Source organism: Martes martes (assembly GCF_963455335.1).
Source record: "Martes martes genome assembly, chromosome: 3".
NCBI lineage: Eukaryota > Metazoa > Chordata > Mammalia > Carnivora > Mustelidae > Martes > Martes martes.
Window position 1 is genome coordinate 80,459,300 of NC_137890.1, and position 24,038 is coordinate 80,483,337.

Genomic DNA, 24,038 nt, shown 5'->3' on the forward strand with positions numbered 1-24,038 from the left:
AAAAATCTTTTTTTTTAAGATTTATTGATTTATTTGTCAATAAGAGACAGATTGAGAGAGACCACAAGCAGGGTGAGCAGCAGAGAGAGGAGGAGAAGCAGGCTCTCCACTGAGCAGGGAGACTGATGCGGGGCTTGATCCCAGGACTCTGGGATCATGACCTGAGCCAAAGGCAGACGCTTAATGACTGAGTCACACACGTGCCCCTCAATTTTAAAAAAAATCTTTAAAAAAAACCCCAAAACATATAAAAAAAGGGACACTTCTTGGCTTGGTTGGGTGTCACACAAAAGAGACACTGACTTTACAGGAGTAGTTGATCTTTCAAAGACCAAATCAGATCTTAATTTAAACTTCAACCATAAAATTAAGATAAAATGAAGACTAAAATAGTTTCCTCTAAAAATAAGTCGAGTCCATCAAAGCCGAGTCCAGAGAGAAATGCACACGGCCAATATGCCCTTCACCTACAATCGCTTTAATGATTTAAAAAGAACTTCTCAGTTTTACAAATAATTGTGTTCAAGGACAAACTTTCAGCCTACAGAAGGGAGTATGGTTTTAGCTCACATTGCAGGATGTAGATAAAGAGGCCCCTGATACTGATTTCTGGACATTGTAAGCTGGCCGGCTTCTCATATGTGGCTAGTTCTTGAAGCCCTTAAAACAAAGCTGAAACTTGGACTCTTCTGAGAATTGGCAAAGATAGCACATTCCACCTCTCGCCTTATCCCACCACCTCTTATTTGGCCCCACTTACTTTCAAAAGTGAAAAAAATGTTTAATTATATACATCTGTGGCCCTTTATAGAGTCATGAACAAACCACATTTGAGGTTTCTGGAATCCCTGGTGGGTCTGGGGTGAGCTAAGCCTCCTGCGCTTCCATTTTACTCATGTAGCAGCCTGTGAAGATCTTCACTGAAGGTCACATTCAGCCCTGTTTTGTTATGGTCAGCAACTGGTGACAGGCTTAATTCAGGGACTCAGGCCCCAGTACTCGCTAAAAAGTTTATCTGAGGATTCCAGTTGTGCTTCTAAAAAATCTTGCCAGAGGAGGAAGGGAGAACAGAATGGTTATAAAATACTTATATGTCAAGTAAAAAATGTTTAATATACGCAAAATTCCTAATATAAAAATAGTTTCTGCATCATTGAAAACATTGAACAAAAAAAGGTAGGTATATATTCTACTTTAAAAAAAAAAAAAGATTTCTTTTAGAAGCGCCCATCTACCATCTATCTGTGGAGGCTGGCACCTCTTCTGAGAGCGCCCTAACAGCGTGGCACTGTAGCTGGGTGGGGCGGGGGAAGGGTCTGAGCACTGAGGGCCACGGAGGGAGGACCACAGAGGGAGGACCACAGAGGGAGGACCACAGAGAGAGGGCCACGGAGGGCCACGAAGCCACTTCTCCGCGCGCCAGGCTCCGGCTACCTGCGGCAGGCCCTGGCGCTACGCTCCCTGCCTGTGGCCATGTACCCGGCGCCTTCACCGAACCCCGTGCCTTTGCCTAGAAGAAAACCAGGTGATGCTATGTGAGAGCAAGCCGTCAAGCAGTCAGGTCGAAAGACCTCTGCAGTTCGGCTGTGTTTCATTTACTCCTCTCCGTCCTCGAGTCCGCTCAGAGGAGCCGGCTGAAGCAGCCCGCGCTCCAGGAGAGGCGTCTCGGGCGGCAGCAGCGCCTCAGGGCCGGCCCGGCTTGTCGCTGGGGCTGAGCAGGAGCTTGGCGCCCTGCTTGTCCATGCTGGAGTTGATGCTGTCCGCTTCCTTCTCCTGCTCGGGGACGCACGTGCAGCCCACCGGCACGGTGACGTACTCCTCGGCGTACACCGAGCGGCCGCCCGCGCACGCCGAGGTCCGCCGCAGGATGACGGTGGGCACGTACACCGGGGCGCTCCGGAAACGCAGGTCCTCCTCCCCGAACAGCCCGGTCAGGCAGCCCCTGCACAGGCAATAGGCCTCGGGCAGGTACTTCGGATACCTGGCGGGGTCGTAGGAAATTCTGCGGGGAAGAGAGCACGGCTTTAGTTCACGCTTTGCGGCAACAGGAACACACGGCGCGCTGAGAGAGGTCAGCCAACAGGACTTCCGCTTCCGGAATCAGAAGGCGTTGAGATCATTGATTAATGGAGCAGGAAGAAAGGTGGCACCGGACAGTTCATCCCGCAGTTAGCGTCCACGCAAGATCCCAATCTTAAACAGACGCACCATGTGACTTTGCTGTATGTTAAATGGTGAAGACAGTTTATAACTGTTAGTACATTCCCTAAAAATGCTTTCAGAGTCTGTGCCAATATACACAGAAAAGTAAAATGTATCTATTCATGTTAATGACCGAAATTCATTGGCAAAGTGAAGAGATGTACAATGAAGCAGGTTCAGAGCTTGGAGTTAGAGCCTGGCGGAGGCGGCTGTAATCTGGAGCAGCAGGTCAGCAAGCCGCATGCACACTGATAGGCGGCCACAGGGCCACCAGAATGTGAGACGCCCTCCCTGCTTCCCGAGGAGACAACAGCCCTCAGCCCCAGAGCCCTGGTCCCTAAGGCCCCAGATCTGCCTCCCCTTCAGACACTAGGCTATGCAGCCCCAAGGTACCACCCACACCCTTCCCCAGGAAGGTGCCACCTCTGCAAGAAGCTAGCTGGCCCAGGTGCCAGACAGTGCAGGCACCAGCCACATGGCCTCTGACACAGCTATCAGCAAAGGCAGCTGCAAGACACCTGTCCAGAAGGTCACAAGGCGGGCCCTGTGTCCGTCAGGGTCTGTGTGCCCTCCTCTGTGAAGGGGCCAAAGCCATGCTGGGAAGGGCAAGCTGGCCAGCCTGGGACATTTGAGAAGTTAATGCTGGTTTAAATGTGATCACTTCCACCCTCCTCCAAGGCTCTCTATTTTCTGGTCAAATGCCAAGAACCAATGTCAACACCTACAAAACAGCCCACTGCCACAATGCCAGGGGAATCTAGGGCTTGGCTGGGCCGGATGGCTCCCTGGGAGGGAAAAAAAAAGCACATTCTGGCAGGACTCTGCCCTCTGCCACCATCCCCTGCAATGAGCCAAGAGGTCAAAGCTGTGTTTGGTCACTAATGGAGACCCAGGGCTCCTCTGTAATGTCCCCTTGCACAGGGAAGGACTATCCCCATTCCTCATGGGATTGCCATGACCCCAAATTCTCATTTCCATGAATCTCCCCCACTTTAAAACATGTGCAATCCTCTTACAAATGTTTCTCTTTCTTCTGGAACTGAGTCTTAGGGACCCTAAACTCTCAGAGTCAGAAGTCAGGACTTCTGGCCTCTCAAGCAACACACACACACTCGTAGACCTACAACGTGCCAAGCCCAAGAAGGCCCCCAAATTGCTGTGCCAATGGGAGCTTATGATATAAATTTTTAAAAATAAGGTGTTCCTAGAGGTCTTTACAGCCAAGAACTTGGGGTGTATATGGTTTCTCATCCAGGTTTCTGGACAGCAGAGTGTGGCTCCATGGAGAGGGACAATGGCCCAGGCTGGCCTTCACCCTCTATGGCTTGCACAAGTTTTATATCCTTCAGCAGAAAACCCCTCTTGACTAGTTTTCTTATATGTCCCCCCTGCTAATGACTAAAGTTCATTCACAAAGTTAAGAAATTTCCAGTTAAGAAGTATGTTCAGACCATCCAGTTAATGGGGTAATGGGGGGTAGGAGGCTTTGGAAAGGTAAGGGACAGGTCAGCAAGCAGTGGGGTGTCCAACAACAGAGCTGAGGATTTCTTGCAGAGAGGACCTGAAAGGTGGACACACCAGCGGTGCTTACTGGGGCCAACTGGGGGCATCTCAGGGGTAGGGAGGCAGAAGCCTGAGTGGACTTCAAGCATGGGAGGGACAGGGTTGTTACACTGATTGGCCAAGAGACTTCTCCATTGAGGAGCTCATGTCAAGAAGAAGTGTTAATTCTCAATGGCAGGATGAGGGTGGATGGTTCCAGATATGTAAGGAAAGTACATGGGTTTCTTTTTCTGTTTGGATCCAACATCTTTAGACATTAGTGGACTGAAGCATGATTGGGTGGGGAAGAGTCTAGAAATTGTTATCTTCACACAGCACCAAATTTACTCACTGCCAACTACATGCCAGGGACCATGCCCCCCAGAGCCCGGAGCTGGGGGGCCCACTCAGGCACAGCAGTGGGGGAGCTGGGTAACACCTGCTGCATGCAGAAAGGAGGCCAGTGAGGCCAGAAGCCAACAGTTAAACTAGAGGACCCAGCCCAACCTGCCACTTGAGCATTCTAAAGCCAAGAGGGACATCTGCAGTACTTGGCCACTGTCTGAATGTGGGGGATAAGGTCAGAGGAAAAGTCAGCAGTGATTCCACAGCTTCCTGTTGGGGTGACCAGAAGAATGGGAGTAGCAACAGGGGGATGGGGGAGCTAGGAGGCCTCAGGCCTGACCGTCCCTACTGGTGGTTGAACGCTGAGGCACAGACACCTTCACCTCCCTTCTCACTGCTATAAGACAAGGGTAGAGTCAAGGGTGAAGGCTAAGAAATCTGTTATGTGCAAACAGGAACAGGGAGGGGTGGGGACTGTCTACACAATGTAAGTCATCTCTGAAGCCAAAACATTGAAATTTATACTGATTTTGTCTATTCATCCTTCCCTCCAACATGAACACAAAAATAGTGGTTGAAAAATATTTTTTAAGCTTCTCATTACTACTTTTTCCTCAGATCTGCCATCAGGAGCTTTCGGAACAAATGAGCTATATCCTTGCAAGGACTGATAAAGTTGACCACCCTTACCGTTCCAACTTTTTCAACCTCCTCTGTAAAGCCTTGTTCCTACCCCTCATCTGTGGTATGCAGAGGCACAGCACTGGGAGGACAAGTCAGGACAAATCCAAACTCTTTGCTTTGCCTTCAGAGGCCTCTGCAGCATGGTCCCTACTCCATTCCTTTCCAGCATTGCCTCAAGGTCTCCTCCTTCACACATCCTAGCCTACAGTCATCCCAAAGTGGAATGCCCCCTTGCATGTGCTACAGCTCAACTTTTACTCAGGATGCCCTCCCCCCAAAACCAATATTAAATCTTGCCATATTTTAAGGTCCAATTCAAATCATTAAGAGTTTTCAAATTTCCTTAGCCAAATTCATTCTCTTTCTCCCCCAGGTCCTCACAACACTTGGTGCCTGTGAGACAAAGCTACACTTTTTCTACATTTTCCCCTGAGAGGGAAGATTCAGGGCTGTACTCTTACTCATCCTTGTCCCCTAACATGAGAGAAAGAGTTTGGTAGATGGTGAGCTGCTGATGGTGAGTCTGGACTACATAGCTCCCTGTCCTTCATACCCTTAGGTCCATATAAGGCCCATAACTTAAAGTTTGAAGAAAAAGGAATTTATACTACCTCCGGTCACCTTCAATATTTATTCAGCAACATCTGAGCGCGAGTGATGTTTCAGGCAATGAGGATAGAGATGAAACACAGATCTACTATCCAAGGACTCATCATTTCTGGGGATAAACACTTAGAGAGTTCATCCAGCTATGGCAGCTGGGAAGGCTTCCTAGCAAAGGTGGTTCCTGGGTGGATTCATCCAGATAAGGATGGGAGAAAGGGCAGTTAGGACAGAGGGCAGAGCCTAGAGCCCAGGGACCATGTCAGCACTAGGGAACCGTGGAACAGGAAGAGAAGTACGAGATGATGCTGGGGTAATCTGTGGAGGCTGGGTCATTAGGGGCCTCAAATTCATAGTGAGGAATTTGGATTGGACCGTGAAGGCAAAGGGGAGGATGTTAAAAAGGGAAGTGACCCAATCAGATGGAATTTTAGATAGATCTTCCAGCCTACACAGTAGAAGATGGTCTAGAGCCCAAGAGAGAGGTACTGGCTGAAGGTGGAGGTTTTTTGTTTTTTTTTTTTAAGGATTATTTATTTATTTATTTGACAGAGAGAGACACAATGAGAGAGGGAGCATGAGCAGTGGGAGTGGGAGAGGGAGAAGCAGGCTTCCTGTAGAGCCGGAAGCCTGATGCGGGGCTTGATCCCAGGACCCTGGAATCATGACCAGAGCCAAAGGCAGACGCTTAATGACTGAGCCACCCAGGTGCCCCAAAGGTGGAGACTTTTAAATTATTAGCATATAGATGGTAGTTAAATAAGATCATTCAGGGAAGTATATGGAGAGACACAAAATGAAAGACAGGGAAAAGCAAGGGGAGGGGCAGAGGGAGAAGGGTAGAGAAAGAATCTTAAGCAGACTCCCCACAGAGTGTGGAGTCCGATGTGGGGCTCCATCCCACAACCCCAAGATCATGACCAGAGCTGAAATCAAAAGTCAGATGTGTAACCAAATGAGCCACCCGGGCTTCCGGGAAAACCAATTTTTAAGGGAGAATATGTCTTACTGTGGAGATTGACAGAATCAGGAGTGGCAATCCCTGAGCCAAGGAGGGGCTAAAGAGGGGCCAGCCAGCTAAAGAGGGGCTGGCCAAAAACTGGAACTGAGGGTAGGAGGAACACGTTAAATGGCACTATGAGGATATGACCAACAGCATACAGAATGCTGGAAATTCAGCACATGTTTATTCCAAGGGAGAAAGGGAGGGAGGGAACCCCAAAGAGCACTGAGGAGAGTGACATAAATATAGGGGACATGGGGCACCGCTAACCTGCTTTACACCCACTGTCTCTGTGCAGTTGTGAATTGAGCAACTTTTTACTTGTAAGTGTCTCTGTTTGGATGAAAACTTATGGTTGCTTAAAAAAAAAATCAGGGGCACCTGGATGGCTCTGTGGTTAAAGCCTCTGCCTTCGGCTCAGGTCATGATCCCGGGGTCCTGGGATCGAGCCCCGCATTGGGCTCTCTGCTCAGCCAGAGGCCTGCTTCCCTTCCTCTCTCTCTGCCTGCCTCTCTGCCTACTTGTGATCTCTGTCTGTCAAATAAATAAATAAATATCTTTAAAAAAAATCATACCCAAACTGAGGAACTTTCCAAAAAACAACTGACCAGTACTCTTCAAAAGTGTCACAGTCTCAAAAGACAAAGAACGAGGAACTGCTGCAGACTGAAGGCCGCTAACGGGCCTAACCACAGAGGCTGCGTGTGAGCCCAGGTGAGGTGCTGGGGCAGACAAGGGGCATTAGTGGACTGGATCTGAGTAAGGACTCTGGATTCTAGGATTGTTATCAAGCATTTTCGGATCTTGATAATTCTACTGAGTTTTGATGCTGCCATTTAGGGAATCTGGGTAAAGGGTACACAGGAATTTTTTGTACTAATTTCACAAAGGTTTTTGTTAGTTTGAAACTATTTCAAAATGTAGACTTAAATAATATAACAGAAAAAAAAGAGAAAAAATTTTAAAGTTCTAAAAAACCACTAATAAGGTAATCAGGGAAATATGAACCTGACTGAATATTTGAAGATATTTGAGAAGTATGAGCTTCCAGGTATGTTAATGGTATTGTGTGGTTTTATTTAACAGAGTCCTTATCTTTTAGAGATGCACACCAGATACAAGAGTGTACACAGACACACATACACAAACAGTGCTAAATGCTTGCAAAGTTACAAAGTGCCCTGGGAATTAACCAACTGGAAAGTTAGTCGTGATCATTAATTTAGCAGGATTTTCAAGCTCTCACAGTGGCCACTGGGCAAGGGTATGGCCCCTCCACGAATGTTCATGCCAGCCCATCAGGACAAAGCAACGCAAAGTGCACACAGACCACTGCGAACACGTGGGCGCCTGGAGGCTATGGCCCCAGGAAAGTCTGAGGCAGGTTTAGAAAAGGAGGGCTGAGCCAGACAAAGGGTGGGGGGAGGAAGTGCTGAGCAACCTACACCCAGGCAGGAAAGCAGGGACCACATGGGTAGGAAACTTCCAGCAGGTCACCGCAGCTGGAATGACATGAGTGCAAGCTCATGCGTACAGGGGGCGGAGATTTAGTAAGACATGTAAGAAGTGGACAGGAGCCTTGAAGACCAGCGCAAAAAGTCTGGATTTTACCTTCCAGATCACGGGAAGCCATGTGAGGATGGTAAGCATGTAGAAACCCGATCAGTGGACATTTAGAAAGACCATTCTGATAGTGGCGTAGACCCAACTACAGGCCAAAATCGGGGTTGGGGCAGGAAGGTCAGGCACAGCCTCTTCAGACTCAGTTTCCTCCAACGCTAGTGTGACCTGGGGGCATCAAGATCCCTTTCAATTCCAAGTAGTTGAGATTTATCTTTTCTACGCACTCCTGTATGCAGGTAACAATCTGTGTAACAATCCTTATACCATCTGTTAATGATAGGCAGAATGGACAGTCACTTAGATGCTGTGATCATCAGAAGGCTCATCATCTGACTAAAAATATCTGCTCTACCCCTACCAGTTGGCCCCCCAGGACTGAAATTTCCACTGTCACAGTGACACTTCTGGGCTAAGGCATTATGACAAAGAGACACCTGCCTACCCCCACTTCTGCCCAGTACATGGAACATAATAACAAGGCATATGCATTGGTGGGTTTCAAATTGTGGCTTATGATCAAGAGATTTCTCTTAAAATAGAAATGTGCTACCAAGGGGAGGGGTGCACATACAATGCAAATCACATCCTGATACCCAGTATGGTGGGTATCGATCCCAGCAGGTACCATGGAAGAGAGAAAGCACAAGACGGACATTCTGAAGGACACTAGTTGGGGGGAGGTGGGGAAGAGATCAGGAAGAAAGGTCTAGAAGCTTTGGAGACACAAAGTTAAAGCCTGTCACCCCAACCTCCTGGCTTAAGAGTCTGAGGAAATTATCAGCCTGGAGTGTTTTCCGGGTAAAGAAAGCTACCATGAAAACAAGACATCAAGAAACTCCAACACAGATCCTTTTCTCTTACCAAACATGGAAATGCAATTGAGTAAGAATCCTGCATAGCTGTCTTGCCTCCTTGTGAGCAATAATTCTTTTGTCTTTACATTTTCTGCATGCTACACTGTGGAAGCTTGGCACCGGAACATACTTGAAACAAATCAGGTTTTCCCCTCTGATGGGATCCAAAAGTGTCCCTGGGGCCACGTGTGAAGCCTGGCTTGAGTGAGTGACAGCTGGCCCAGCTTAATCCAAGAACAAAGGACAAGTCCTCCAGGGATGATTAGAGGTGATGGAAACTGAGCTTGGAGAGGAATGTGAGTGACAGCGGAGACAGAAAAGAGCACTGCCCCTGGGACCCTGAACTTGGTAGGAAACAATTCGAAGCGGTTCCCCAAAGACTGCCACCTGGAGAACAATGCGTACATTCCGGCAGACAGAACCGCAGCCACCCGACGTGCTCTCGATCCCATGCCCAAGTATAGCTTGGTATTTACTGGCACAAACTCACCGGCATGGCTCACCTTCCCACTTTGCAAAACATAAAATTATTTTGATCTCAAGACAGCAGAAGCTAAGTATGATTGTTTCACAGCCATTCCAAGACCCCAGACCAATGGAACAAAGTTGGGGAAAATGCCTTCTCCAGTTCAGTCTGGAGACCCACAAGGACTGAAATGGTCTAAGTGGAAACAAAATTGTTTCAAAATTGTCTTGCCAGATCTTAAGGTCAATGTGTTCAACTCATTGTCAATTACTTTTTTAAAAAGGGCAGGATGAAAAAAGGGGGGGGCAGAATGGAGTCATAAACCTAAAATTTCAGTCCTATTTAGTTAACCAATATCATTGCCTCTGCCTGGTTCTTTGCTGCAGAGGTGATGGAGTTGATGACTAGACTACTTCATCCAGCTTCCTGATGGCAGGACTGTTAATGTGGTATTTTTTAATCCATGTTTTTTGCTTACAAAGGACAGCTGTCATCCACTGAGTTTCTGAGATTCCCTAAATTAATCTATAAAGTACAGTTCTAAACAAAATCCCAGTAGAGTTTTTGTAGAACTTGGCAAGCTGATCCTAAAATTCATAGAAAGAGAAAAAGTCCAAGAATACACAAGACAATTTTGCAAAGGAAAGAGGAGGACTCACTTTACCAGAGATTAAGATCTTCTGAAACCAAGGTAATACACAGACACCTGGCAGCCCTCTGGGGAAACTGAGGAGAACCAACTTCCCTTCCCAAGAGCTAAGATTCCTCTGCAGAATACCTGTCTTTTTGCCCGGCAGGTGGGCAATAACAAAAGGCATAAACAAGATTTCCAAACTGTGGTTTTCAGAGCACCTGCATAAGAACCACGTGGCAGTTAAAAACAGAGATTCTCACCCTTGACCTCCTGAGTCAGGAGCTCCGCATGCCAGCCAGCTGTGCATGTGACTTGTCTTGCTCACTTGAAGTGGGGAACCACTGACGGTCAGCAGGAGCCTGTTCCACAGCACAGCCAGCAGTTTCTTCAAAAGGTAGCCACATATATATTGACTGCAGTTGATAGCAAGTAATTGGATGATTGCATTTTCCCCAATACACCCAATTTTCATGATCCTACCAGTGTAGCACTCCCTACACTGAGAAATCTAACTAATGCAGAAGGTCAGTGTTAACCAAACAAGCAATTGGGATTGTAGAGAGGATGGTGTGCAGATCTCAACTATGCTTTGCCGGAGGCCCACAAACGAGCTTTCAAAACTAGCGATCACTATTCCCCCCACCCCAGAGATTCAGGATTCATGGCTCTGGCATGGGGCCAGGGTGTTGGGATTTTTTTAAAGCTCCCCAGATTATTCCAACCTGCGACCCTGGTAGAGGACGGTAGGTCTCCAGATATGAGAGACAATGAGTCACTGAGATGGGGGTTTGTGTAACCTTCCAATCTCTTTTTCCCTTTGGAACCAGCCCTGAAGCTGGGAGGTTATGAGACTATGGGGGAAAAATGGTGCATGACGAGGCTCAGAGCTGCTATGAGAGGGCTCTGTTCACGGGCCAGGGAGTAGCCAGGGTCATGAGGACCACAGTTTCCTTCTGCTGGAAAGCTGCGGCCAGCAGCTCCAACGGTTCCACCCTCTCTCTATTCCCTAAGGCCTGAGAGAGCCAAGATCTTCAATACATGCTGCCAAGGAGCTCTGAAAAAAGTTCTTTTGGCCCCTGCAAGAAAACATCAGTTGTGCATTTCTCCTGAAAGAGGACATGGAAAAATCAGCCTGGGAGAGCAAAGTCTGAGCTGGCACAGATGCCCTGGAGTCAGAGCCCCAGCAGATTTCACCTGGCCCTCTTCACTGGCCAAGGAGAGCTAGGGGTCAGCCCTACCCCCCTGTGGGGACTGAAGTTGACTTTGGTGTGATCCTGAACTTGGCATCAAGGTCAGCCCTGAAGCTGAGCCAGTGAGGCAGGCTCCAGAACTGACCAGGCTCTCCTGCCAACCAGGCTGGCTCTGGGCTACGGGGAACCTGGAAGGACTCACAGCCTGTCCGTCCTTTCCCTTTCCTGAGAAGGAAACTGAGGCACTGATAAGGCGAGGGGCTTGTCCAAAGTCTTCCAGCTCACCTGGCTTCATCCCATCCACTGCCCTACCCACACAGCCATGCCACGGTTGGGGGTATTCAGCTGGAAGCCACATGCTTCGTAAGTGCTAAATCTACAAGCAGGAAATCCACTGATGCCATGTAAAAATCTGTTTTCTGGAAGATCAGGGAAGATGAGAGAGAGACTCATGGCTTGGAAAAGAATTTGGAAGATAATTTGGAAAAAAAGCTTTCCCAGAGGGAAAGAAAGAATGAGAAATTAGAATGAGGGCCAGAATTTCTCAAAGGGTTTTATTCTTTTGTCATGGCAAATGCCACACATTCATTGCAGCTGGGAAATATATCTTCAAAGGAAAAACATAGCTCATGCCCATGGGGTGGCTTAACTATCTTTCCAGGGGAAGCTGCAGAATTTGGGTTCAAAGCCATCTTTGATGTGTCCGTCCTTGGGGCAGGCGGGTGAAGCACCTCCGTGCATTAAGGGTGGAGCCCACCTTGATCTGAAATGAACCAGCTGTTGCCTTACAGTGTTCAGGAGGAATAATTCATATCAAAACATTAGCCTAGGCTATTTAATTCTGGAAGAGTCCTTGGTAGATTATTTTCTCTTTGACCTCATTACTTTAGTGAGCAATGTATTCATTACCATCCTTCAAAATCTTCATGTGTCATTTCTGGAAGATAGGCACCATAAGGAATTTCACTTCGTGGTATGTGTGTTCCTTCCAGGACTTGGCCCAATTCTTCTGTTGGTATTAAGAGTACAAACATTCTATTCAGGTGAGGAAATTTGGAAGAGGTGACGATGGATGAAATATTATCATCATCCCTGGTTACTCTAACAATGCCAAAGTAAAACCCAGGCAGTTGAAGAAAATAACTATCAAAGCAAAACGAACATATCTGTTTTCAGAAAGAGAGACTTTAATCCCATGACAATGCTCCATGACAATGCTCTTATTTTTACTCTGTGAAACAATGATAGGTGCAGTAGAGCCCGTTATATTGAGTAGCTCAGAGAAAAAAATCCACGCAGTACTTCGGCCAATTAAACATCACTTATCCATAAAAAGTTTTCCAGGGTTGGGGCAAGGGGAGGCGGTGCTCTGTTGGTTAAGTGGTTAAACGTCTGCCTTTGGCTCTGGTCATGATCCCAAGGTCCTGGGATCTAGCATCGCCTCCCCCACCCTCCCCACAGTCAGGCTCCCTGTTCAGTGGGGAGTCTGCTTCTCCCTCTCCCACTGCATCCCCCCCCCGCCCCAGCCCCCGTGCTCTCCCTCTAATAAATAAATAAAATCTTTAAAAAAAGAAAGTATTTGGGGGTGGGGTATATCAACATTTCATAAACAAGCTGCCTTGAACCATGAGTGTCTCCTTTTCTAGGACAATGGGTTTGGTGAGCAGTGCCCTCACCCTCCCTGCAAGCTGTAACTGGAGACTTCCCCAGCGGGCAACCGGACACTACTTCTGCTCTGTCCGCCCTCCCCTGTCCCTTTCCCCAGCCCTTCCTTTCTTGAACAGAGCGGTACCACAGTGAGCGGGCACAGAATGGGCACAGCACCTGCGCTGCTACACCATATACCTTCCTTGAAGGCACGCACATTCCTAGTTTGTTCTTTTTTTTTTTTTTTTAAGATTTTATTTATTTATTTGACAGAGAGAGAGATCACAAGTAGACAGAGAGGCAGGTAGAGGGGGAGGGGGGAAGCAGGCTCCCTGCTGAGCAGAGAGCCCAATGCGGGACTCGATCCCAAGACCCTGAGATCATGCCCTGAGCTGAAGGCAGCGGCTTAACCCACTGGGCCACCCAGGTTCCCCCTAGTTTGTTCTTAAGCCGTTCGCAAAAGCTGTAGATTTGAATCAGGGACCGAGGGAAAAGTGCACTTGCTAAAGAGAATTATAAACAGGAAAAGACGCTTCTCCGTTCCAAAGATCACAGGACCCGGCCTCCCCAGGAGGAAGCCAGGCAGGTCCGCCACGGCGGCGGGGGAGAAGGCGGGTTGGCGCGGTGCTGCCCCCTGTCGGTCACAGTGGACGCAGCGACCCCATCGAGGCCCCCACCCTGGAAGGAGGATTGGAGCGGGTGCAGCCCCACAAGGCTTCGGAGTAAGGCAACCACTGTGCTTAATGCTGGGACACAAACATGCAAGTGCGTCAGGGGAAAGGGGGCATTTAAAAGAAAATATTTTAAAAGGGGGCTAAGTGCAGTGGAAAGAACTTCAACATTATACTAACTCCTCTCACTTTCTCTGGTTAATGTTTATTTCCTTCACAATTTTACAAATGACATGATGAGGGAAAAGTGATGTGATCGTTGCCCTGTGAATGCGCAAGGAAAGTGGCAGGTCTGTGTTCTGAGCACTGCCCTGGCTCGGGCAGTATGCGGGGAGTGGACGCAGCTGTTTCTGCAGTGGTAAAATGGAATAGGTGATGGACAGTCCCCGGGGAAACAGGATGTTTGGGTTAGCTGAACTGAAAGGTTAGAAGAGGGTAAAGCACAAATACCCTTTTTATTTCAACCTTTCCTGATGAAAACCTTTCTAAAGTGCAGTGTTGCTAAATATCCGATGATAGATTTATCATGAAGAACATGACGTTAATCCCTGTAAATGGGCATCACTGGTCTGGCCCAGGGGACAGTGGTGACCTTGCCTGACTCACACATGAGCTGGAAGCTGTTGCTGTTGCTGTGCTCCTCTTCCCCAAAAAAGTCACCTGTTGAAAGTTCTGGTAATAGGGAGTGGTGCCAATTTGGGTTCTGCATGGGAAAATATCAGCCTATCCGATCTGGTGATTGTACTATTGGACTCTCCTCCAGCCTGTCCCCCTGCTGAGACAGCTCCTCCTCCCCCAAGGCTCCTCTGCCCCAGGAGGATTTGCCCAGCTGTGGGTGGTCTCACCGCCTCTTCCAACTCCCTACTGGCCGTTGCCTTTATTTTTATTTATTTTTTTTAATTTTTTATTTCTTTTCAGCATAACAGTATTCATTGTTTTTGCACCACACCCAGTGCTCCATGCAATCCGTGCCCTCCCTAATACCCACCACCTGGCTCCCCCAACCTCCCACCCCCCTCCTTTATTTTTAAGTCCCTCACCCTCCCCATGCCCTTTCCTCTTTCTTCTCTCTTCTTCTCTGTCCTGTTACTTCTTCTTTCCATTCATTCCCTTGCTGTGTTTGCTACCCATGGAGTTGTTTATTGCAAAATAAATTTAAGTATAGTCTCTTAAATTCACAGGAGGAAAGAGTTATATGGAAAAGTAGGAAACCTAAAATTAAATTGTTGTGCATTAGTCATAACCTAGAGAAAAGTTATCTTTAGACCATGACCCCAAATTGAGAAATATAAACAATTTAAAAATCAGAGTATTGGTAGGTGTTTATCTTTGGGGTTTCAACATCAATGAGTGATGTGTACCTTTAAACCTTAATGAACCTCAGTGTTCTTACAATGTATTTCTTACTAAGTCAGTTTGGCTTTAAAAAGTTAACACGCAATTACATTGATTTTATTTTTGGCATTTTGTTTCCAAAGCTTAAGAGAAACAAACATGATGCCACAAAGTAAATGAGAAAATATTTTTATATTCTGGAAGTTGAATGCTGCTTTTCTACTAGCACATTGGTCAGGAGCATGGGCCAGATGGAATTAAAGATCCAGGATGAGGTCCTGGCTCTACCATTTAATGCCTAAACTCTTGGCCCAATACCTTCATGTCTCCAAGCCAAGTTCCCCACCCGTAGCAGCTTAGCTGTGGGGGCAAAAGCGGCCCCCAAAAGTACAGTGTCTCTCCTGTCAGCCCTATGGGCTGTAAGAACAAACAATTCTCTTCAGACTAATGCTCAGGGAAAATCAAAGGCTGTAGTTACCTGCTAAGTTTTGTTTCTTCACTCTCTGCTTTTTCCTCATGGTTGAATTTCCCTTTCTGCTCTCAATTTAAAAAGGAAGATGTTTTTGAAATCAATAATACACGCACATGGTAGAAAATTCAAAAGATATGAAGGAGTGAAAAGTAAGTCTACTTCCTCCTCCATCCCCAGCCTTCCAGTTCCCCTCCTGACAGGCACCATGATAACCACGTTCCAAAGCTGCCCCTGAGTGTGTGGGGGTGGTATGTGTGTGTGTACATTTAAAAATAACATATGTACGTGTTATATAATAGCTTCTCTTTAACACACAAATAAAGCTATTACATAGCTTCTCTCTAACATATGACACTGTACTGAGCCTTGCCTTGTTGCCCTCTATGTTGGTGATGGACAGGTCTTCTTAGGCAGGTTTACAGCTGCCCCATTCCTCTTTATGGCTGTTTTATGACATTTTATCGGCCTAGTTGCCTATTGGTGGGTGTTGGGATGGTTTCCAATGCCCTATTACCACCATGGACACACTTGTACATACATCATTTGCTACACAGACAGGTGTGGCTGGAGGAGTAAACCGGTACTTGAAGCTGCTGGGTCAAAGAGCAAGTATATTTAAAATGTGAATGGCTAATACCTGGTTGTGTGGTTTCATACCCCCTGCTGTAATGAGACTGCCTTTTTCCTCACCCCTTTGCCAACAGAGCCAGGTTTCTCAGTCCTGTTTTAATATGCATTTCACTTTAGGATGCCTGAGTTTCACATAACTGACTCCTTTCCCAGGAACTACCCACGATCTTTGTTCCACCCTTTATTACATCTTTTTTCTTTTTTTCTTTTTAAAATATTTTACTTATTTATTTGACAGAGATCACAAGTAGGCAGAGAGGCAGGCAGAGAGAGAGGGGAAAGCAGGCTTCCTGCTGAGCAGAGAGCCCGATGTGGGGCTCGATCCCATAGGTCGATCTCTCAGGTCGAGACCCTGAGATCATGACCTGAGCCAAAGGCAGAGGCTTAACCCACTGAGCCACCCAGGTGCCACTATTACATCTTTTTCTTATTGGTTTGTAGAGCTCTTTAGGAAATAAGCCCTTTGTGACATGGGTTGCAAGTATTTTCTCCTAGTTTGTCCTTGTATTTTTCTAATTTTATTTTGTTTTGTTTTGCTTTTGCTTTTTTGTTTTTAAGATTTTTATTTATTTATTTGACAGACAGAGATCACAAGTAGGTAGGGAGGCAGGCAGAGAGAGAGGGGGAAGAAGGCTCCCGGCTGAGCAGAGAGCCCGATGCGGGACTCGATCCCAGGAGTCTGGGATCATGACCTGAGCTGAAGGCAGAGGCTTTAACCCACTGAGCCAACCAGGTGCCCTTCTAATTTTATTTTATTGTTTATTTTGCCAAGAAGAAATGGCATATAACTGTGTAGGTGAATTTATCAGTCTTGTCTTTTATGGCTTTGGGGAGGGAGGCGGTCTGTAACCTACTAAATCGGCCTCTCCACTCCAAGACTGTAAATATAATTGATTGTGTTTTTTATGGGTTTGTGGTTTTATTTTTACATTTAAATCTTTCAGTCATTTGTTATTTATTTGTATATAGAAGTGAGATACAATCATGTTTTTCCAGTTGGTTACTCAGTTGTCCCAACACCATTTTGAATGATCCATCTCTCCCTTAAAAGTATGAAAAGTCACCTTATAATCCAAATTTCTATTTTAAATCCTATCTTATCCACCTAAGTCATCCTTTCCGTGCCTTCCTGTATTTCTTACTAACCCTTCTTCCTTTGGTGTTCTCTCTGACTCGTTTTAGACTTACGTACTACTTCTAATTCCATACTTCGAGTTGCAGAGGCGAGCATACTCTTCCCCCCAGGCTACACAGGTCCCACAGTGACACCACGAAGAAACCAGTCCTGTCCTTCTACACACCGCTTTAGAAAAGGTTTTGAGCTTCTATGAGAAATGCGTTCTTCCAGTCTTGCAGTGACTCAGGAGCAGTGAGAAGTGATCAGAGGTCAGGAGAGAAGAGAGGCCATCTCCTGGTGGGAGAAGGCAGGGCTCGCTTTAGCACCCAGCAGTCTGGAGTCCTGGCCCAGTGCCCATCCCTAAAAGACTGTCCTTCGTTCAGAGAGTGTAAGCCTCCATTTGCTCACAGGGGAGTAATGTCATCAGTATTGCTAAATAATAAGAAAACTAATGCAGATGATACCATCATCAGCCACCTGATACAGATATAGCTCCTGCTCCCAGGCTCCATACAGTACAACCTGGGCAGCCTAGACCCAGACTGCTCTATGCTGTGTGTTGTTCTTTTCCATGACCTCCCTTAGCCACTCCTTCCTCCCCGCTGCTCTTAGATCTTTCCCAGGAGACACAAGTAAGGTAGTAAAGGCAACTCAACTTAACTTACTATGCAGAATTCTAGGGCTGACCTCCTGATCTTTCTTCTAAGACCACATTTCCAAGTCAAGTTGGATATTTATACCTGTGTTCCTCTTAGGCACATAAAACTCAACAGGTCTAGTACTGAATTTACTTCCACCCAAAAAACTCTCCTCATTCATTTTCTCCATTTTGCTTAAATACCATCAACAACCCAAGCCAGAAACACAAGAGATGCCCAACAGGAGGTCTTGAGAAATCACTGCTGTGTGTTAACTCTTCTGCCTTTCAGGCCACAGTCTAGCCTGGGAGACATTTATTTGCCAGGAGAGCTTAGAATTCATTAAAAATTCTCACTTTGCAACTTCTGCCTGGAGAAGACAAGCTGTTGTTTTGGGAGATCTTCCAAGCTTCTTTAATACTATTTAGCATATCAAGGGTGTAATATGAGGTTGAAGGAAAAAGGATAATATAAAAGCCCATCCTTTGAACTGTGGATATGATGGGAAGAAAGAGGAAAAGCAAGAGAATGAAGTCATCAAAACGAATGGTTTAATATGTATGTCCTGAGGGCATCAGATGAATGAAGAGTCAATGAAGGCAGGAGGAAGTTCTGGGCCTGACTTCCATGGTGGGAGGGAGCTCAGCCACAAGTGAACCTGATCCTCAGCAGAGCGGCCAGGAGGAGGGAAGGCCCCTGACTAGCAGGTGGAGGCTTGGAGAAGCCTGGATTGGTTTCAGACAAAATCATTACATTCTGCATATCTTAATAGCAGTGTGGACTAAAGCCTCAAGCCATTACACATTTTACACTCTCTCCCTCTCCCTCACTCCCACATACAATCATCATGCACCAAATCCTGTCACTTTAACTTCTTTAAGTAATACCTTTCAAGCTGATCCTAGTCTCACTTTTTCCACTGCCGCACTGCCTGAGTTCAGACCCTAACTACCTTTTGCTGGAAGTACTGCACAGCGTCCTGTCCCGTGTCTCCCCTTGGATCCAGCCCTCAACAGGGGTGCCTTACCAAAACACAAAGTGGTCACATGACTTCATCAAAAAACATCCTACAGGATACATATCAAACTTTTAGCATTGCTTTTTAATTTTTTTTTTAATTAACACATAACGTATTATTTGTTTCAGGGGTACATGTCTATGATTCATCGGTCTTACACAATTCACAGCACTCACCATAGCACGTACCCTCCCCAATGTCTATCACCCAGCCACCCCATCCCTCCCCCCCCACACACAGCATTGCTTTTAAGGCCAAATCTAGTTTCTGCTCCCCTCTGCAGCCTCCTCTCTTGCCACTCCCAGCCACACAGAAACACACCTGTGCTTGCCATTCTTCTATCTCTTCCCTCTTGTCATAAGCACTCTTTCCCTGTGAACCACACTTGTCCTTGCTTTTTCACTGGGGGCTTTTCCAGGTCTGTGGCAGTGTGAGGGCTCCCTCCTTATACAGCGAACTCTGAGCCCCTTGCGGACGGTGGTACTCAGCAGTTAACAGCAGGGAAGGGGACAGTCATAAATGTGTGCTGGGGACACTCCCGCCATACTATTCCCTACACCAGCCCTAGAACACCCCAGCCTCACTACTTTGTATGTTATTCCTTTCTCCTGAGATGACCTCTTTACCAGGCCAATCTCAGAGTTATGCCCATTCTCCAAAACACATTTCAAATGCCATTTTGATTCCCCTCACCACTTCACACTTTCACACTCTTAAGCTTTCCTGTCAAATAGTGTTCTGCCTTGTTTCTTTCCCAATTATTTCCACTCCTCCCTTAGACTATAAGCTTAGATGAAGGGCTTCTTAGGGTTTAATGCTCAACAGTGTCTGGACCACTGCCACAGGCACTCAAAAAATGTCTGTAGACTGCCACACTAGAACTTCACAGGTCTCCTGTACAAAACTCTATAAAAATTAATGAAGGATCACTCGGGTTGGTCCCTTGCGGAATCCACTGAACTATATACCTGGCAAATAGGTACTCAAGAAACATCTGCTCCGTATTAAATAGTAAAAGGGTAAATAACGGGAAGCAGGTTTCCCTCCAGCGAGAGGTGATGAGACCTTTGCGGGAATGACTTACCCCCAGCCCAGTCTCTGCACTTGGTCCGCCCGCCTCCCTACCTGCCCTGCCTCGCTACGTGTGCGCATCCCCGTCCCTCTCCGCGACCCACCTAGCCACTCCCGACCGCCCCGCCCCGCCGCACCTGCCCTGGACACTCGCGCCCAGCCTGCCCCGCCCGGCCCCGCCCGGCCCCGCCCAGCCCCGCCTTCCTCACCACCCACCTCACTTTCGCAGGCCCCACCCGCCATCCCACCTGCCTCGCCCAGCCCCGCCCTGGCCGCCCCACCACGGCCCCGCGGCTCACCTGTAGGCCCACGGCGACACGCTGCGCAGGTTGGTGGGCGGCCGGAAGCGCCGGTCGCCTGGCCTGCCCCCTGCCGGACAGCTCGCGTTACGCGCTTGCTCGCGCGGCCCCAGCTGCAGCGTGTGGTGGAAAGCGCCGAGCACGCCCGCTGCCAGTCGCCCGTACAGCTGCTCCAGGAGCTCCTCGGGCCGGTCGGCGCAGCCCCGCGGCCGCGCCGGGCGTCTGTTCGCCCTCAGGGCACCTGCGGCCCGGCCAGGCCCCAACGCCAGCAGGACGCCTACCACCAGCATCCAGACCTGCGAGACAGGCCGCGCTCAGCGTCCGCCCGCGGCGGAGGAGCCCGCGCCCGCCCGCGCCCGGCCCGCCGCGGTCTGGGAGCCGGTGGGCGCCCCCCGTCGCGCCGCGGACCGTGAGGCGGGCCCGGAGGATGGGTGCTGACCAAACAGGCCCCCGAGCGCCGCCCCCGCCCGCCCGCCGCCCTCGGGGGCCCCGGGACCCTGCCCTGCGCCGGCCCGCGCGCCCCGGGCCGCCGCCGCCGCCGCCGCCCCGAGCCGGGGGCCGCGGGGGAGACGGCTGCGGGGTGCGCGTGTGCGTGTGCCTGCCGGGCTGCTGCGCCCTGGGCTGCGAGTGCCTGTGACGGCCGTCCGCGCCACTTACCCCAGCACGCGCCATCCCCCCCGCGGCGGCGACCTCGACGCTCTGCTCGCCGCGCCCGGCCGGTCAGCGACGGAGCCTGCCGAGCCGGCGCCCGCGCCTGAGACGCCGGAGCCCGCCGCCCTCAGACTCACGCCCCCACACCCTCGTCATCCGCCCGCCTTCCTCCCGCGGGGGCTGCGCGGCCGAGGAGGGGCCGCGCGGGGTCTCGGCGCGGACAGCCCTGGGTGCCGGCCGTCTTAGCACCGGACTTGGCTTGAGTGAGTTACCTCGGGCGTTTCCTACTCTGCGTCCGCGGGCGCGCACCGACGAGCCGGGGCCACGAGGTCGTCGCCCGGGTTCTTAGGAACGAGCCGGGGCTGCACCCTGTGCTTCTGGGACTGGGACATTTGCCCCCTGATGAAATGCAGTCACCAGTAACGCCGGCATCCCCCCGGTTGTCAGGAGAGACCCGCACCACCTGAGGGCTGGTCAGCCGCGTTGATTCACACCCGACGAAAGTGGCGGCTTCCGAGGCGGGGGAAGAGCGAGCTCGGAACTGCGTGCTGCGCGGCAGACGGGGAAGACGAGCGAAGGTGCTGCGGCCCTGCACTGGCGCTGGCCTGTCTGGCTGAAGAAGGCCTGGAAGGAACTGGGCAGATCTGCAGATCTCCAGAGTTCAAAAGTGGGGCCAACTTTGTGAAGTTAAGGGAGACAGATTCTGGCTCAGGGCAAAAAGATTCTTCTAGTAATTAAAGCTCTCCGAGAATAGAACAGGCCATCCGGAAAAAGAAAGAGCTAAAACCTAGAAGATTCTGTTCTTTAGGACGACTTCCTCTTCTGAGACTCTGTAGTTCAAAGAAATAAATTTACTAGAGATTAAAACATTTCTTTTTAATAGGGTGAGAGGAGGTAGTTTCTCCTTTCCCCTCAACACTCATGAAACGAAACTTCTGTGCCTCTTCTAGCAACTCTAAAATCAAAGTAGTAAAATCCACCAACTTGTATTTTTATGTCTGTGAGTGGGCATCACTTGATCTGTTACAGTGTTGGAGAATTCCCACTCCATGATACCTGTAAGTGCAAGCAGTCTTGTAAAATAATATTCTGTGAATAAATGAAAAATATATTTAAATGAAGGAACTCTATTATACTTCAAGAACACAAGAAAACGTGCTCATTTGTTCTACAAATTAATGCTTTTTAGATGGCAGGCTAATGAATATGGCCATTTTACAGCCGTCATTCTTTGAAAATGAAAACAAAAGACTGATACCCTGAAAGTGTAGAAAATAGGTAATTTATGCTTCCCTGAATGGTTTGAAGCTTTGGTATTTGACTGCCTTGATTGTCTACAAGGTACTGGTCTACTCTATTAAATGACATTTCAGTTGTGCTGTGTAGAAAAAGCAACACTTTTACATGCCTTGAACATTATGTAACTGAAGAATTTCAGAATTACTGCTAAAAATCCACTGAAATCTCCAATTTAAGCAATTTACAGCTCTTGGTGAGTAAACTTTTGTTTTGAGGTTATAAAACACTTTTTTCTGACTAGTAGATAAATTGTTCATGTGCTCTGTTATCTTTCTGGTAAAATGGGAATAAAGATCAGTACTCTAAATACTGCTTATTTTGTATTTGATAAAAAGTGTGGGAGTCCTCTAGGAGAATGAGACTATCATCACAATAGTTTTCCTGGGAATACTCAGTATGTCTCATTACAGTATCCTTTCATATGCAAGGCGACACAACTTAATTGTGGCAGGCTGTTAATTCCGTATGTTATTCAACAAAATACCTGTTGTTGTCTGGTAGCAATTTCTCTCTTCTTTCTTGATTGGAAATTGAAAGTATTTCCTTCCCAACAGTTTCACCTGAAAACGCTTACCTATTTGGTAGAACATAAAATTCATCTTTGTGAGTCTAGACAGAGTTGAGAAAATTTCTTAGAAACAGGTGCAAAGGGATGCCTGGGTGGCTCAGTCAGTTAAGCTTCTGCCTTCGGCTCAGATCATGATCCCAGGATCCTGGGATCCAGTCCCATATCAGGCTCCTTGTTCAGTGGGGAGCCTGCTTCTCCATCTGCCTGCTGCTTCCCCTACTTTGTGCTATCTCTCTCTCTCTCTCTGACAAATAAATAAATAAATAAATGAAATCTTTTAAAAAAAGTGCAAAATGTTTTGTCTAATTTTTCATCAGTTACCCTCAAGTCTGAACATATGTATGCACATATGAAATAAACATGTTAATAATTAAATCCAAATTTGAGAAAAATGAGAAAAAGGCAACCAACTTCCTCATGTTCCCTTAGAAATTAATGCTTCTCTGGTGTTCTTTACTGAAGATGTCACCATCCTTGTAGTTACAAAAGCTTGATCTCAAGTCATCCTCAGTTCTTCCCTCTCAACACCTCGTTCACTCAACCGTTCCAGTACCAGGCACAACTTAAAACAGACCAAGCTGTTGGGAAAAATCTTTTATTAGGCACCATAACTCTGAAAGCCAGCATGAGGTTGATCACTCCCATAGTTAGCTTTTGGGTTACCCAGGCTTCCTTCCTTCCTTTAAAGGACTGTCACATTTTTCCACCAGTAGTGCTTTTTATTATTACCAGCTTCTTGGTTAGCACCTGGATCTACCATCACTCCTGCTTATCATTCCTGGCACCTCTAACATCCACACAGATAATTTACTCAAAATAATTCTAAAGGACTACCTTCGCTCCAATTGTCTTTTCTTCTATTTTATCTTAACTATCAAATCATACGGTTGTACTCCAGATATTATCATTACCAATAACTGTACTACATGCAAATATAGGATTTCAAATCGCTACTCCCTGATACAATCACTATCTCTGATCTCATCAGTTCTTCTAATCTTACCACTTTTCTACTAAGCATCCCATTCTTTTTTTTTTTTTTTTTTTTTTTTAAAGATTTATTTATTTATTTGTCAGAGAGAGAGAGAGAGAGAGGAGCGAGAGTGAGCACAAGCAGACAGAGTGGCAGGCAGAGGGAGAAGCAGGCTCCCTGCCGAGCAAGGAGCACGATGTGGGACTCGATCCCAGGACGCCGGGATCATGACCTGAGCCGAAGGCAGCTGCTTAACCAACTGAGCCACCCAGGCGTCCCTAAGCATCCCATTCTTGAGTCCTTATTTCCTTGTCTACTTTAGAGTTCATGGTTCAGCACTATTACCACACCCTTGCAAACACCGTTAATTCCTTGTTCCTTTTTTCCTCTTAATATTTGCTAATAATAATCCCAACTCCATTAAAATCATACAACTTGGTTGACTAGACTCCATTCTAATTTCTGACCATAAATCTCAGATTAGCATTCAACACACACATCTA

At 47.7% G+C, this 24,038-nt stretch overlaps 1 protein-coding gene across 1 annotated transcript; it reads right to left on the bottom strand.

Annotated features, from left to right (window-relative positions):
* Window positions 1-458: 458 nt before the first annotated feature.
* IL17D (interleukin 17D) lies at window positions 459-22,833 on the bottom strand. The gene is given in 3 exon segments (XM_080799552.1): window positions 459-2,002; window positions 20,045-20,355; window positions 20,357-22,833. Coding segments are annotated over 3 exon segments (990 nt in total). The 5' UTR covers window positions 20,717-22,833; the 3' UTR covers window positions 459-1,683.
* Between the last annotated feature and the right edge of the window lie 1,205 nt (window positions 22,834-24,038).